At 44.2% G+C, this 16,377-nt stretch overlaps 1 protein-coding gene across 1 annotated transcript; it reads right to left on the bottom strand.

The window, feature by feature from the left end:
* Positions 1-1,325: 1,325 nt before the first annotated feature.
* On the bottom strand, positions 1,326-16,377 carry LOC112240301 (oocyte zinc finger protein XlCOF19-like). Its single transcript, XM_042317672.1, has 2 exons — positions 15,843-16,377; positions 1,326-2,069 (listed from the first exon to the last, which is right to left on the bottom strand). The coding sequence occupies exons 1-2, from the start codon at positions 16,165-16,167 to the stop codon at positions 1,456-1,458; spliced, it is 939 nt and encodes a 312-aa protein (XP_042173606.1). The 5' UTR covers positions 16,168-16,377; the 3' UTR covers positions 1,326-1,455.

Raw genomic sequence — 16,377 nt, 5'->3', positions numbered from 1 at the left:
GTGTGTCCTCTCATGCTTTTTCAGTGTCCCTAACTCTGTAAAACTCTCTTCCACACAGGGAGCATTGGAAAGGCTTCTCTCCTGTGTGTAATCTCTCATGCATTTTCAATGTCCCTGACCGGGCAAAAAAATTCCACAATGGGAGCATTGGAAAGGCTTCTCTCCTGTGTGCATTCTTTCATGCATTTTCAAGTTCCCTAACCGGGAAAACTTTTTCCACACTGAGAGCATTGGGAAGGCCTTTCTACTAAGTGTGTTCTCTCATGTGCTTTCAGGTCCCCTAATGAGGAATATGTATTTTCACACTGGGGGCATTGATATGGCTTCTCTCCAGTGTGTGTTCCTTCATGCCTTTTCATGTTCGCTAACTGGGTAAAACGCTTTTCACATTGGGAGCATTGGAAAGGCTTCTCTCCTGTGTGTGTCCTCTCATGCTTTTTCAGTGTCCCTAACTCTGTAAAACTCTTCCCGCACAGGAAGCAGTGGAAAGGCTTCTCTCCTGTGTGTATTCTCTCATGCATTTTCAAGTTCCCTAACCGGGGAAAACTTTTTCCACACAGGGAGCATTGGAAAGGCTTATCTCCTGTGTGTGTCAGTTCATGTGATTTCAGGTCCCCTATCTGGGTAAATCTTTTCCCACAGTCTGAGCAGTGGTGGGGCTTCTCCCCTGTGTGCATTCTCTCATGTGATTGTAGATTCCTTAACTGGGTAAAACTCTTTCCACAATGGGAGCATTGGAAAGGCCTATCTACCGAGTGTGTTCTCTCATGTTTTCTCAGGTCCCCTGATGAGAAAAATCTCATTTCACACTGGGAGCATTGATATGGCTTCTCTCAGTGTGTATTCTTTCATGCACTTTCAGGTTCCCTGCATGTCTAAACCCCTTTCCACACTGGGAGCAGTGGAAAGGCTTCTCTCCTGTGTGTGTCATTTCATGTGTCTTCAGGTTCCCTAACTGGGTAAAACCTTTTCCACACTGGGAGCAGTGGAAAGGTTTATCTCCTGTGTGTGTGCGCTCATGTGACTTCAGATTCCCTAACCAGGTAAAACTCTTTCCACAGTCTGAGCAGCAGTAGTGCTTCGCTCCTGTGTGTGTTCTTTCATGCGTTTGTAGATTCCCTAACAGGGTAAAACTCTTTCCACACTGAGAACATTGGAAAGGCCTCTCTACTAAGTGTGTCATCTCATGTGTTTTCAGGTCCCCTGATGAGGAAAATGTATTTTCACACTGGGAACATTGATATGGCTTCTCTACAGTGTGTGTTCCTTCATGCCTTTTCATGTTCGCTAACTGAGTAAAACTCTTTCCACATTGGGAACATTGGAAAGGCTTCTCACCTGTGTGTGTCCTCTCATGCTTTTTCAGTGTCCCTAACTCTGTAAAACTATTTCCACACAGGAAGCAATGGAAAGGCTTCTCTCCTGTGTGTATTCTCTCATGCATTTTCAAGTTCCCTAACCGGGGAAACTTTTTCCACACTGGGAGCATTGGAAAGGCTTATCTCCTGTGTGTGTCAGTTCATGTGATTTCAGGTCCCCAATCTGGGTAAATCTCTTTCCACAGTCTGAGCAATGGTAGGGCTTCTTCCCTGTGTGCGTTCTCTCATGCTTTTGTAGATTCCCTAACTGGGTAAAACTCTTTCCACACTGAGAGCATTGGAAAGGCCTCTTTATAGAGTGTGTTCTCTCATGTTTTCTCAGGTCCCCGGATGAGGAACATTTTATTTCACACTGTGAGCATTTATATGGCTTCTCTCCAGTGTGTCGTCTTTCATGCACTTTCAGGTTCCCTGCGTGTCTAAACCCCTTTCCACACTGGGAGCAGTGGAAAGGTTTCTCTCCTGTGTGTGTCATCTCATGTGATTTCAAGTTCCCTAACTGGGTAAAACTTTTTCCGCACTGGGAGCAGTTGAAAGGCTTATCTCCTGTGTGTGTGCGCTTATGTGATTTCAGATTCCCTAACCAGGTAAAACTCTTTCCACACTGGGAGCAGTGATGTGGTTTTGAGGGTTTGGTTGTCTCTGGGTCTGAAGGACTCTTCCTGTTGTGAGAGTCTGGTCTTTCACCTGCTGAAGACAAACAGAGTATTTGGTTAAACAGAGAGATCTAAATGAAACCTCTACATGATACGACTGTCTTTCTACAAGGTTTAATCTAGACTAGATCCCTTCAATAAAATGCATCATCGTCATCGGTTACGGAGCAGTAAGGGGGGGAACTGCCCCTCCCTTCCTTCAGGCTATGATGGATGCAAGAGATTAGCTGAACAAATTCTGTATCGTTTTATTAAACAAAGATGTGCACAGGAAGACTGCAGAGAGACAGAAATGACTCTTCTCCAAGGTTGTAACACTGTGCCACCCTCCTGAGAGGAGGGCAGACCTAAATACTCTGGCCTTAACAGTTCCTTGTTTCATCCTTCCCTGGGTTAAAACATTAAATCAAGGCTGCCTCGCGGGGGGGTCTGCTTAATCCTTCCATGAGATATAATCCCGACACAAATCTATGGCTGCTAGTCAAACCGATGGTCATTCATTCTATCGGTTAAGTTGCCGGAGACGCGACCCACTTCAGAAGTTTTTTTAGTTGTATATCCATTAGTCCAGGCTTCTGACCCATATGGCAGCACATCTCGTTTCCTCCTTCCCCGGGTCAAAACATTAAATCAAGGCTGACTCAGGGGTTGAATAGACTTTACATTTGAGTCACTTCAGGACACCCATGGGTTGATGTACCGATCACTAAGACCTGCTTTATGGTGACCTCCGACCTTAGAGAGGGTACCTAGGAGGTCAAAATCAATAGGAAATTATCATCAGAATAGTGTTCTTTCAGAGGAGCTCCAAATGGAACCTATTGGTGTGTTGAAAAATGGCTTACTATAGCATTCCATGGAACTGGGGAGGGGCGTGTACTGTAGGGTTTGTGGTGACCAGCTATGAGAACCGTTCAGAATAATGAGAGGGATCTGAAGGCTACATTTAAAGACTACAGAACTCCTGGAATGAGGAGAGATAAGAGATCTCTGGCTGGCATCACTCACACTCAGGCACCAGCCTCCAGGCTATTTTTAAGGGTGTTTTTTCCCTGGGTATGGAGTTGCATATGCGTTAAATCAAATTTGATACATCTCTCGACACACAGAGAAAAATTGGCAATGTTACTCGAAATGCCCAGGAAGAATTAAATGGGGAAATGAAAGAATTGCATAAGTTAGCTCTTCAAAACAGAGAGGTCATTGACTATATTTTGGCAGGTCAAGGGGCACATATGCAATCATTGGTGATGAATGTTGTACTTTTGTCCCAGATCACTCTTCTAATGTGACTGATCTTGCAGAATTCATTGCCACTGTTGCTAAAAAATAATTATCCAAAACCAGACTGGACGCTTTGCAACTTGGTTTGAATCCCTGCTTGGGAATTGGGGATCCCAGATTGCCCAGTGGGCTGCAGTGTGTGGTGTTTTGTTTTGTTAATGGTGTTATTAACATGCTGTAAGGCGATTTGTGCTTTACTTTAACATGTAATTATTGTTATCACACAAGTGATAAAAGAATGGAATGTAAAACGGATTAAATTTACTCTGTGCATCTTATGTCATAAACAATCCTTGGTTCCTGTCTGGGTCTGGTCAAGAGATGAGGGGGAGGGGCATCTGTCAGAACGCCCAGACTATGGTGTCATAAACAATCCTTGGTTCCTGTCTGGGTCTGGTCAAGAGATGAGGGGAGGGGCATCTGTCAGAACGCCCAGAATATGTTCTTTAAGTTAAGATAGAGACGGAGCCAGTCACACGTGTGAACCGATCCAATGAATCATGTTTATGTAGGTTTAGATATCAGTATATAAGGCTCTACGTAAGGAAGGCCCGTTCACAGCTCACTTCAGACCGGGTATTTACGTATATACGTTTGACTGTGACCTCTCCAGCTCGCTGACAATAAAGAGTGATTCATTTAAGATTGACTTCTAGTGTCCTATATGAGAACGTCCACAACAATCCCTAGTGTGAAGCACAGTGGTGGCGCCATCATGCTGTGGGGATGTTGTGCAGCGGCAGGGACTGGGAGACTAGTCAGGATCGAGGGAAAGATGAGCAGAGAAAATGACAGAGAGAGATCCTTGATAAGGACCTCAGACTCTTTCACCTTCCAACAGGACAACGACCCTAAAGCACACAGCCAAGACAACGCAGAAGTGGCTTCGGGACAAGTCTCTGGATGTCCTTGAGTGGCCCAGCCGGAGACCGGACTTGAACCCGATTGAACATCTCTGGAGAGATCTGAAAATAGCTGTGCAGCGACGCTCCCCATCTAACCTGACAGAGCTTGAGAGGATCTGCAGAGGTTGAGCAGACCGCTGTAATCTGGCTCTCATGGAATGTCAGGTATACAGGCTGAGCAGAGCTCTATAATAATAGATAATGTCATGTCTATAGGCTGAGCAGAGCTCTATAATAATAGATAATGTCATGTCTATAGGCTGAGCAGAGCTCTATAATAATAGATCATGTCAGGTATACAGGCTGAGCAGAGCTCTATAATAATAGATAATGTCATGTCTATAGGCTGAGCAGAGCTCTATAATTACTAGATAATGTCATGTTTACAGGCTGAGCAGAGCTCTATAACAATAGATAATGTCATGTTTATAGGCTGAGCAGAGCTCTATAATAATAGATCATGAGGACTACAGTGTTTCAGTTAGGGCTGACCCCAATTATTTGACTGGTCAAGTGTTTGGTCGTTAGGCTGTTTGTTGACCGAGATGGTTTTAGTCAAGCAGTAACACACATGTATATATTTGCGCCCATCTCAATGAACTAATCCATTGCGGAGGCCTAGACTAAAAGCAAATGTTATGCTTGATCCGAAAATGTGGTTGGTGGCTCCATATGGAGGGTGTGACGCAATAGCATCGCCATGGCTCTGTATAGCTCTGCATTGACATGATTGGTTGACGGTAGGTGGGGGCGGCACATCCTGTATAAACACAAACTCACTTCCTTCACAAAAGCTCAGCACTGCTCCGCGAAGCGAAGGAGTATGAATGCCCTGAGTTCTGCTGAGGCTGCATGGTCAATACAGACGTATGAATGCCCTGAGTTCTGCTGAGGCCGTATCACCATAAAACGCCGTATCACCATAAAACGCTGCATGGCCAACACAGACGTATGAATGCCCTGAGTTCTGCATGGCCAATACAGACGTATGAATGCCCCGAGTTCTGCTGAGGCCGTATCACCGTAAAACGCTGCATGGCCAATACAGACGTCGGATTGACCACGCAGCCCAGACGCACAATGCACTTCTCTCTCCAGAACGCACTCTCTCCTGCCAATTTGTGCACATTGTTTCATAACTTCATTCTGTGAATAGTTTGAGTTTTAGTGTCTATCAATTCCCCATTACAAGTACGACCAGTGGAACATCTACTGTTAATTCCTATCATTTCTAATCTACAAAATGTGTCACTTGGTTACAGTAACCAATATTATAATTCCAGTCTTCCCGTTACCTTTGTCAGAGTGGATACATTGTTGCAGAGTGGATACATTTTGGTTTATTTCATTTCATTTATGAGTTTTGGCAATTTAGTCACTGACTTTTGTTTTGAGCGTTCCTGTCAATGTTGAGTCATGCATAATAATAGGCTACCTGGTAGAGGTCGACTGATTATGATTTTTCAACCCCATATACAGTGGGGCAAAAAAGTATTTAGTCAGCCACCAATTGTGCAAGTTCTCCCGCTTAAAAATATGAGAGAGGCCTGTAATTTTCATCATAGGTACACTTCAACTATGACAAACCAAATGAGAAAAAAAATCCAGAAAATCACATTGTAGGATTTTTAATGAATTTATTTGCAAATTATGGTGGAAAATAAGTGTTAATAAGCCCTGTGCAACTGGGTACTGGACTTCCTGACGGGCCGCCCCCAGGTGGTGAGGGTAGGCAACAACATCTCCTCCCCGCTGATCCTCAACACTGGGGCCCCACAAGGGTGCGTTCTGAGGCCTCTCCTGTACTCCCTGTTCACCCACGACTGCGTGGCCACGCACGCCTCCAACTCAATCATCAAGTTTGCGGACAACACAACAGTGGTAGGCTTGATTACCAACAACGACGAGACGGCCTACAGGGAGGAGGTGAGGGCCCTCGGAGTGTGGTGTCAGGAAAATAACCTCACACTCAACGTCAACAAAACTAAGGAGATGATTGTGGACTTCAGGAAACAGCAGAGGGAACACCCCCATCCACATCGATGGAACAGTAGTGGAGAGGGTAGCAAGTTTTAAGTTCCTCGGCATATACATCACAGACAAACTGAATTGGTCCACTCACACAGACAGCATCGTGAGGAAGGCGCAGCAGCGCCTCTTCAATCTCAGGAGGCTGAAGAAATTCAGCTTGTCACCAAAAGCACTCACAAACTTCTACAGATGCACAATTGAGAGCATCCTGGCAGGCTGTATCACCGCCTGGTACGGCAACTGATCCGCCCTCAACCGTAAGGCTCTCCAGAGGGTAGTGAGGTCTGCACAACGCATCACCGGGGCAATCTACCTGCCCTCCAGGACACCTACACCACCCGATGTTACAGGAAGGCCATAAAGATCATCAAGGACATCAACCACCCGAGCCACTGCCTGTTCACCCCGCTATCATCCAGAAGGCGAGGTCAGTACAGGTGCATCAAAAGTGGGACCGAGAGACTGAAAAACAGCTTCTATCTCAAGGCCATCAGACTGTTAAACAGCCACCACTAACATTGAGTGGCTGCTGCCAACACACTGACACTGACTCAACTCCAGCCACTTTAATAATGGGAATTGATGGGAAATGATGTAAATATATCACTAGCCACTTTAAACAATGCTACCTTATATAATGTTACTTACCCTACATTATTCATCTCATATGCATACGTAGATACTGTACTCTATATCATCGACTGCATCCTTATGTAATACATGTATCACTAGCCACTTTAACTATGCCACTTTGTTTACATACTCATCTCATATGTATATACTGTACTCGATACCATCTACTGTATCTTGCCTATGCTGCTCTGTAACATCACTCATTCATATATCCTTATGTACATATTCTTTATCCCCTTACACTGTGTATAAGACAGTAGTTTTGGAATTGTTCGTTAGATTACTTGTTGGTTATTACTGCATTGTCGGAACTAGAAGCACAAGCATTTCGCTACACTCGCATTAACATCTGCTAATCATGTGTATGTGACAAATAAAATTTGATTTGATTTGATTTGTTGGAGAAGAAAGTTAAAGTGCAATATGTGCTATGTAAAAAAGCTAACGTTTAAGTTCCTTGCTCATGCAACAGTATAATTTTAGACCGTCCCCTCGCCCATACCCGGGCGCGAACAAGGGACCCTCTGCACACATCAACAACAGTCACCCATGTAGCATCGTTACCCATCGCTCCACAAAAGCCGCGGCCCTCGCAGAGCAAGGGGAACCACTACTTCAAGGTCTCAGAGCAAGTGACGTCACCGATTGAAACGCTATTTAGCGCGCACCGCTAACTGAGCTAGCCGCTTCACATCCGTTACACTCAGAACATGAGAACATATGAAAGCTGGGTGGTTCAACATTCCCAGTTCTTCAATATTCCCAGTTAAGAAGTTTTAAGATGTAGTTATTATAGGAATTATGACCTGTCGACTTCTCTCTCTATACCATTTGTATGTTCTTATAGGCACTTTAGTATTGCCAGCCTAATCTCGGGAGTCGATAGGCTTGAAGTCATAAACAGCGCTGTGCATCTCAGCATTGCTAAGAGCTGCTGGCAAAAAGCAGTAAAGTGATGTTTGAATGAATGCTTACGAGCCTGCTGCGGCCTACCACTGCTCAGTTAGACCGCTGTATCAAATCATAGACTTAATTATAAAAAACAACAACGTAGAAATACGAGCCTTTGGTCATATGGTCAAATCAGGAAACTATAATTTTGAAAACTAAACGTTTCAGTGAAATAAGGAACCGTTCCGTATTTTATAGAACGGGTGGCAACCCTACGCCTAAATATTGCACAACCTTCAATATTATGCAATAATTATATAAGATTCTGGCAAACTAATTACGTTCTTCACACAGTTCGCAACGAGCCAGAAAGCCCAAACTGTTGCATATACCCGGACTCTGCTTGCATTGAACGCAAGAGAAGTGACACAATTTCCCTGGTTAATATTGCCTGCTAACATGAATTTATTTTAACTAACTATGCAGGTTTAAAAAAATATACTTCTGTGTATAAATTTTAAGAAAGGCATTGATGTTTATGATTAGGTACATTTGTGAAACGATTGTGCTTTTTTCGCGAATGTGCTTTTGTGAAATCATCACCCGTTTGGCGTTGAAGTAGGCTGTGATTCGATGACAAATTAACAGGCACCGCATTGATTATATGACAAGCAAGCTAGTTAACCTAGTAATATCATCAACCATGTGTAGTTAACTAGTGATTATGTGAAGATTGATTGTTTTGTTATAAGTTTAATGCTAGCTAGCAACTTACCTTGGCTCCTTGCAGCCATAAGGTCCTTTTGACGCTGCACTCGCGTAACAGGTGTTCAGCCTGCCACGCAGTTTCCTCGTGGATTGCAATATAATCGGCATCTAAAAGGCTGATTACCGATTGTTATGAAAACTTGAAATCGGCCATGCGGATTAATCAGTCGACCTCTACTACCTGGCTTGCGCGGAAATGTAGACGTATAAATGTGTCCATTTGGGGATCTGATAATATTTCTGATTGTCTCAACTCACCACCACGAATGACCTGTGGAGCTTCTCAAAGTAACGTTTTCTTCACCTCAAACAAAGTCTGTTTTTACATCCATTGAGAGTTACAATAGTTCCTCAGTTCCTCAATCGGACAATTTATTTATTTTTATTATGTTTTCTTCTTGGGCCTGTATAACTATATCTATTGTTTTTATTTTTGTTGTTGTTGTGTGATTTGGATTAATCCCCTCTACCACACGGAACCCCACTAATCTACTGACGGAACGCAAGACGTGGCTAACAACAGACCTCCATCCTATGCTAGCTTGCTACCGATGGCCTGGCTAGCTGTCTAAATCGCCGTGACCCCCAACCAACCTCTCCACTCACTGGACCCTTTTGATCACTCGACTAAGCATGCCTCTCCTTAATGTCCATATGTCTTGTCCATTGCTGTTCTGGTTAGTGTTTATTGGCTTATTTCACTGTAGAGCCTCTAGTCCTGCTCACTATACCTTATCCAACCTATTAGTTCCACCACCCACACATGCAATGACATCTCCTGGTTTCAATGATGTTTCTAGAGACAATATCTCTCTCTTCATCACTCAATACCTAGGTTTACCTCCACTGTATTCACATACTACCATACCTTTGTCTGTACATTATACCTTGATGCTATTTTACCGCCCCCAGAAACCTCCTTTTACTCTATGTTCCAGACGTTCTAGACGACCAATTCTCATAGCTTTTAGCCGTACCCTTATTCTACTCCTCCTATGTTCCTCTGGCGATGTAGAGGTGAATCCAGGCCCTGCAGTGCCTAGCTCCACTCCTATTCCCCAGGCGCTCTCTTTTGACGACTTCTGTAACCGTAATAGCCTTGGTTTCATGCATGTTAACATTAGAAGCCTCCCTAAGTTTGTTTTATTCACTGCTTTAGCACACTCTGCCAACCCGGATGTTCTAGCTGTGTCTGAATCCTGGCTTAGGAAGACCACCAAAAATTCTGAAATTTTAATTCCAAACTACAACATTTTCAGACAAGATAGAACTGCCAAAGGGGGCGGTGTTGCAATCTACTGCAAAGATAGCCTGCAGAGTTCTGTCCTACTATCCAGGTCTGTACCAAAACAATTTGAACTTCTACTTTTAAAAATCCACCTCTCTAAAAACAAGTCTCTCACCGTTGCCGCCTGCTGACCACCCTGCCCCCAGCTGTGCTCTGGACACCATATGTGAACTGATTGCCCCCATCTATCTTCAGAGTTCGTGCTGCTAGGCGACCTAAACTGGAACATGCTTAACACCCCAGCCATCCTACAATCTAAACTTGATGCCCTCAATCTCACACAAATTATCAATGAACCTACCAGGTACCTCCCCAAAGCCTTAAACACGGGCACCCTCATAGATATCATCCTAACCAACTTCCCCTCTAAATACACCTCTGCTGTCTTCAACCAAGATCTCAGCGATCACTGCCTCATTGCCTGCATCTGTAATGGGTCAGCGGTCAAACGACCTCCACTCATCACTGTAAAACGCTCCCTGAAACACTTCTGCGAGCAGGCCTTTCTAATCGACCTGGCTGGGGTATCCTGGAAGGATATTGATCTCATCCCGTCAGTAGAGGATGCCTGGATATTTTTTTAAATGCCTCCTAACCATCTTAAATAAACATGCCCCATTCAAGAAATTTAGAACCAGGAACAGATATAGCCCTTGGTTCTCCCCAGACCTGACTGCCCTTAACCAACACAAAAACATCCTATGGCGTTCTGCATTAGCATCGAACAGCCCCCGTGATATGCAGCTGTTCAGGGAAGCTAGAAACCATTATACACAGGCAGTTAGAAAATCCAAGGCTAGCTTTTTCAAGCAGAAATTTGCTTCCTGCAACACTAACTCAAAAGTTCTGGGACACTGTAAAGTCCATGGAGAATAAGAACACCACCTCCCAGCTGCCCACTGCACTGAAGATAGGAAACACTGTCACCACTGATAAATCCACCATAATTGAGAATTTCAATAAGCATTTTTCTACGGCTGGCCATGCTTTCCACCTGGCTACTCCTACCCCGGTCAACAGCACTGCACCCCCAACAGCAACTCGCCCAAGCCTTCCCCATTTCTCCTTCTCCCAAATCCATTCAGCTGATGTTCTGAAAGAGCTGCAAAATCTGGACCCCTACAAATCAGCCGGGCTAGACAATCTGGAACCCTTTCTTTCTAAAATTATCTGCCGAAATTGTTGCCACTCCTATTACTAGCCTGTTCAACCTCTCTTTCGTGTCGTCTGAGATTCCCAAAGATTGGAAAGCAGCTGCGGTCATCCCCCTCTTCAAAGGGGGGGACACTCTTGACCCAAACTGCTACAGACCTATATCTATCCTACCGTGCCTTTCTAAGGTCTTCGAAAGCCAAGTCAACAAACAGATTACTGACCATTTCGAATCTCACCATACCTTCTCTGCTATGCAATCTGGTTTCAGAGCTGGTCATGGGTGCACCTCAGCCACGCTCAAGGTCCTAAACGATATCTTAACCGCCATCGATAAGAAACATTACTGTGCAGCCGTATTCATTGATCTGGCCAAGGCTTTCGACTCTGTCAATCACCACATCCTCATCGGCAGACTCGACAGCCTTGGTTTCTCAAATGATTGCCTCGCCTGGTTCACCAACTACTTCTCTGATAGAGTTCAGTGTGTCAAATCGGAGGGTCTGCTGTCCGGACCTCTGGCAGTCTCTATGGGGGTGCCACAGGGTTCAATTCTTGGACCGACTCTCTTCTCTGTATACATCAATGAGGTCGCTCTTGCTGCTGGTGAGTCTCTGATCCACCTCTACGCAGACGACACCATTCTGTATACTTCCGGCCCTTCTTTGGACACTGTGTTAACAACCCTCCAGGCAAGCTTCAATGCCATACAACTCTCCTTCCGTGGCCTCCAATTGCTCTTAAATACAAGTAAAACTAAATGCATGCTCTTCAACCGATCGCTACCTGCACCTAACCGCCTGTCCAACATCACTACTCTGGACGGCTCTGACTTAGAATACGTGGACAACTACAAATACTTAGGTGTCTGGTTAGACTGTAAACTCTCCTTCCAGACCCATATCAAACATCTCCAATCCAAAGTTAAATCTAGAATAGGCTTCCTATTTTGCAACAAAGCATCCTTCACTCATGCTGCCAAACATACCCTTGTAAAACTGACCATCCTACCAATCCTCGACTTTGGCGATGTCATTTACAAAATAGCCTCCAATACCCTACTCAACAAATTGGATGCAGTCTATCACAGTGCAATCCGTTTTGTCACCAAAGCCCCATATGCTACCCACCATTGCGACCTGTACGCTCTCGTTGGCTGGCCCTCGCTTCATACTCGTCGCCAAACCCACTGGCTCCATGTCATCTACAAGACCCTGCTAGGTAAAGTCCCCCTTATCTCAGCTCGCTGGTCACCATAGCATCTCCCACCTGTAGCACACGCTCCAGCAGGTATATCTCTCTAGTCACCCCCAAAACCAATTCCTTCCAGTTCTCTGCTGCCAATGACTGGAACGAACTACAAAAATCTCTGAAACTGGAAACACTTATCTCCCTCACTAGCTTTAAGCACCAACTGTCAGAGCAGCTCACAGATTACTGCACCTGTACATAGCCCACCTATAATTTAGCCCAAACAACTACCTCTTTCCCAACTGTATTTAATTTTAATTTATTTATTTATTTTGCTCCTTTGCACCCCATTATTTTTATTTCTACTTTGCACATTCTTCCATTGCAAAACTACCATTCCAGTGTTTTACTTGCTATATTGTATTTACTTTGCCACCATGGCCTTTTTTGCCTTTACCTCCCTTCTCACCTCATTTGCTCACATTGTATATAGACTTGTTTATACTGTATTATTGACTGTATGTTTGTTTTACTCCATGTGTAACTCTGTGTCATTGTATCTGTCGAACTGCTTTGCTTTATCTTGGCCAGGTCGCAATTGTAAATGAGAACTTGTTCTCAACTTGCCTACCTGGTTAAATAAAGGTAAAATAAAATAAAATAAATAAAAAATATATTTGAAAAAAAATCTTTCAAGCTCTTTCCCTTTCGATAACCACATAGCGTGAAAAGGGAAAAATGTAATGCTCTGATCCAGCAGAAACGTCATAAAATAGACCTGATTACTTCTCATCAGTGTTTGACTTGGACTGAAATAGGTTCCTGGTACTCATTTTGGGTGCCGGTACTGTTTATATGTAGGTGCAGGAGCTCCAGAATACTTTAGAGCTAATATTCTATGAGAGGAACAGGAGATCAAGCAGTAGAACATTTGAGGTGCCGGTACTCAGCTCCGATGAGCTCCTGTCCAAGTCAAGCACTGCTTCTTATCCCTTATGCAAATAGCTTTACAGCCGTGCCTGTCCTGAGCTCACTGGCACTGGAAACTCTGAGGGGCTCAGAATCAGAATCTTTTTTATACAATGTTGCAAGCGTGCTAGAGCAAACTTCCAGACAGACCCAAGTTAATAGTTTAAACAATGTTTCAAGTTCGTTGCAGACAGGCCATGTGTAGCCAATGTGATTTATAGGATTTTTTAATTTGTTTAAAATCAGGATTTGTTCTACCTGCAGGCTGCAATGTTTTTATTTGTTGGCTATTTTAATTACTTTTAGGTTGATTATTTTCATTTATATTTGGATAGAATTTTGATTAACCACATGCCAATGATTTAGAGACATGAACACGTTATTATAAATTAAATGAAACTGTTCCACGAAACTGTGCATATGAAAAAAAAACATAATTGGCACGCAGATCGGTAGAAATGGTAAGATAAATGGCCGTTTCTCATTCCATGAGAAAGGTTGCCAACTCCTCGTGTATTACCGGCAACTTTAGGAGAGTAATGGCAGAATCTGTGAAAGCCAGCGGAAAGAGGGAGGAGAAAAGTTGGGTCAGGTTATCTAGTTCTCAGGTGGCTTCTTGAGGCATTTGTCTTAATTCATCAAACCGTACGTTTAAAGCTTCGGACAAGCTCACATACATAGGGTGTGTCTGTCTACATATGGAAAAATACACATTTACAAATTTCGACCAATCAATTGGACTTTCAGGCGACCAATATGTTGTTGTTGGTCTAAGGTAACTGAGCTAAACGACTACCGCCCCGTAGCACTCACATCCGTCATCATGAAGTGCTTTGAGAGACTAGTCAAGGACCATATCACCTCCACCCTACCTGACACCCTAGACCCACTCCAATTTGCTTACCGCCCAAATAGGTCCACAGACGATGCAATCTCAACCACACTGCACACTGCCCTAACCCATCTGGACAAGAGGAATACCTATGTGAGAATGCTGTTCATCGACTACAGTTCGGCATTCAACACCATAGTACCCTCCAAGCTCGTCATCAAGCTCGAGACCCTGGGTCTCGACCCCGCCCTGTGCAACTGGGTACTGGACTTCCTGACGGGCCGCCCCCAGGTGGTGAGGGTAGGCAACAACATCTCCTCCCCGCTGATCCTCAACACTGGGGCCCCACAAGGGTGCGTTCTGAGCCCTCTCCTGTACTCCCTGTTCACCCACGACTGCGTGGCCACGCACGCCTCCAACTCAATCATCAAGTTTGCGGACGACACAACAGTGGTAGGCTTGATTACCAACAACGACTAGACGGCCTACAGGGAGGAGGTGAGGGCCCTCGGAGTGTGGTGTCAGGAAAATAACCTCACACTCAACGTCAACAAAACTAAGGAGATGATTGTGGACTTCAGGAAACAGCAGAGGGAACACCCCCATCCACATCGATGGAACAGTAGTGGAGAGGGTAGCAAGTTTTAAGTTCCTCGGCATACACATCACAGACAAACTGAATTGGTCCACTCACACAGACAGCATCGTGAGGAAGGCGCAGCAGCGCCTCTTCAACCTCAGGAGGCTGAAGAAATTCGGCTTGTCACCAAAAGCACTCACAAACTTCTACAGATGCACAATCGAGAGCATCCTGGCGGGCTGTATCACCGCCTGGTATGGCAACTGCACCGCCCTCAACCGTAAGGCTCTCCAGAGGGTAGTGAGGTCTGCACAACGCATCACCGGGGGCAAACTACCTGCCCTCCAGTACACCTACACCACCCGATGCTACAGGAAGGCCATAAAGATCATCAAGGACATCAACCACCCGAGCCACTGCCTGTTCACCCCGCTGTCATCCAGAAGGCGAGGTCAGTACAGGTGCATCAAAGCTGGGACCGAGAGACTGAAAAACAGCTTCTATCTCAAGGCCATCAGACTGTTAAACAGCCACCACTAACATTGAGTGGCTACTGCCAACACACTGTCAATGACACTGACTCTACTCCAGCCACTTTAATAATGGGAATTGATGGGAAATGATGTAAATATATCACTAGCCACTTTAAACAATGCTATCTTATATAATGTTACTTACCCTACATTATTCATCTCATATGCATACGTAGATACTGTACTCTATATCATCGACTGCATCCTTATGTAATACATGTATCACTAGCCACTTTAACTATGCCACTTGGTTTACATACTCATCTCATATGTATATACTGTACTCGATATCATCTACTGTATCTTGCCTATGCTGCTCTGTACCATCACTCATTCATATATCCTTATATACATATTCTTTATCCCCTTACACTGTGTATAAGACAGTAGTTTTTTGGAATTGTTAGTTAGATTACTTGTTCGTTATTACTGCATTGTCGGAACTAGAAGCACAAGCATTTCGCTACACTCGCATTAACATCTGCTAACCATGTGTATGTGACAAATAAAATTTGATTTGGTCAGGGACAGTCCTAATTTCAGTCAATGTCATTGGATGCATTTGATCCAGTGTTAATAAACGTTTTGGTGATGGCCCTACTCTGGACCTTACACGCATCTCACAGTGTAGTTTAACAATCCCTACAGTACTGAACAACATATTTAAGTCTAGAACGTCAGAATGCCCTTTTAAAACCACACTTTAGTTCAACAACTGCAGAGTTTGTGTCACTGTTAGATAGTACTCACGGGTGTTAATCAGATCTCCAACCTCCTCCTCTTCCTCCTCCTCCTCCAATGTGACAGTAATCTCCCCCTCCTTCACCTCAAAAACGTCTTCCTCTTCTTTCACTGTGATAGTCATCTCCTCCTCTTCCTCTTTCACGCCCAACACAGCATCGTCATTTTTATCTTCCTCCTCTTCTTTCACAGTAACATCCTCCTCCTCTTTCACAAAAACATCTTCTTCTTTCACTGTAACAGCCTCAACCTCAACAGCCTCATCTTCCTTCTCTTTCTCTGTCCGGCAGACATCTTCTTCTTCAACAGGGGGGGAGTATGTTAGTGAGCTCATGGTCAGGGTTGTTAGCGTTAGCTAAATATCATTAGCGACTAGGCTACTGCTAACTTAACCAGACAGCTAGTTGACTAATAAAAATGGAGACATGAAAATTAAGGGGTAACTAGTGGATACGACATATTTTTAACTCCCCGAAACGGTCTAAAAAAACGTAAATGTTCCGGTTGTATGTTGGCTAGCAAGATACCTAACAGTTGAAGAAGC

This window comes from Oncorhynchus tshawytscha, unplaced genomic scaffold, assembly GCF_018296145.1.
Source record: "Oncorhynchus tshawytscha isolate Ot180627B unplaced genomic scaffold, Otsh_v2.0 Un_contig_3872_pilon_pilon, whole genome shotgun sequence".
NCBI classification, from domain to species: Eukaryota; Metazoa; Chordata; class Actinopteri; order Salmoniformes; family Salmonidae; genus Oncorhynchus; species Oncorhynchus tshawytscha.
This window is presented reverse-complemented; position numbering and strand designations above follow the sequence as displayed.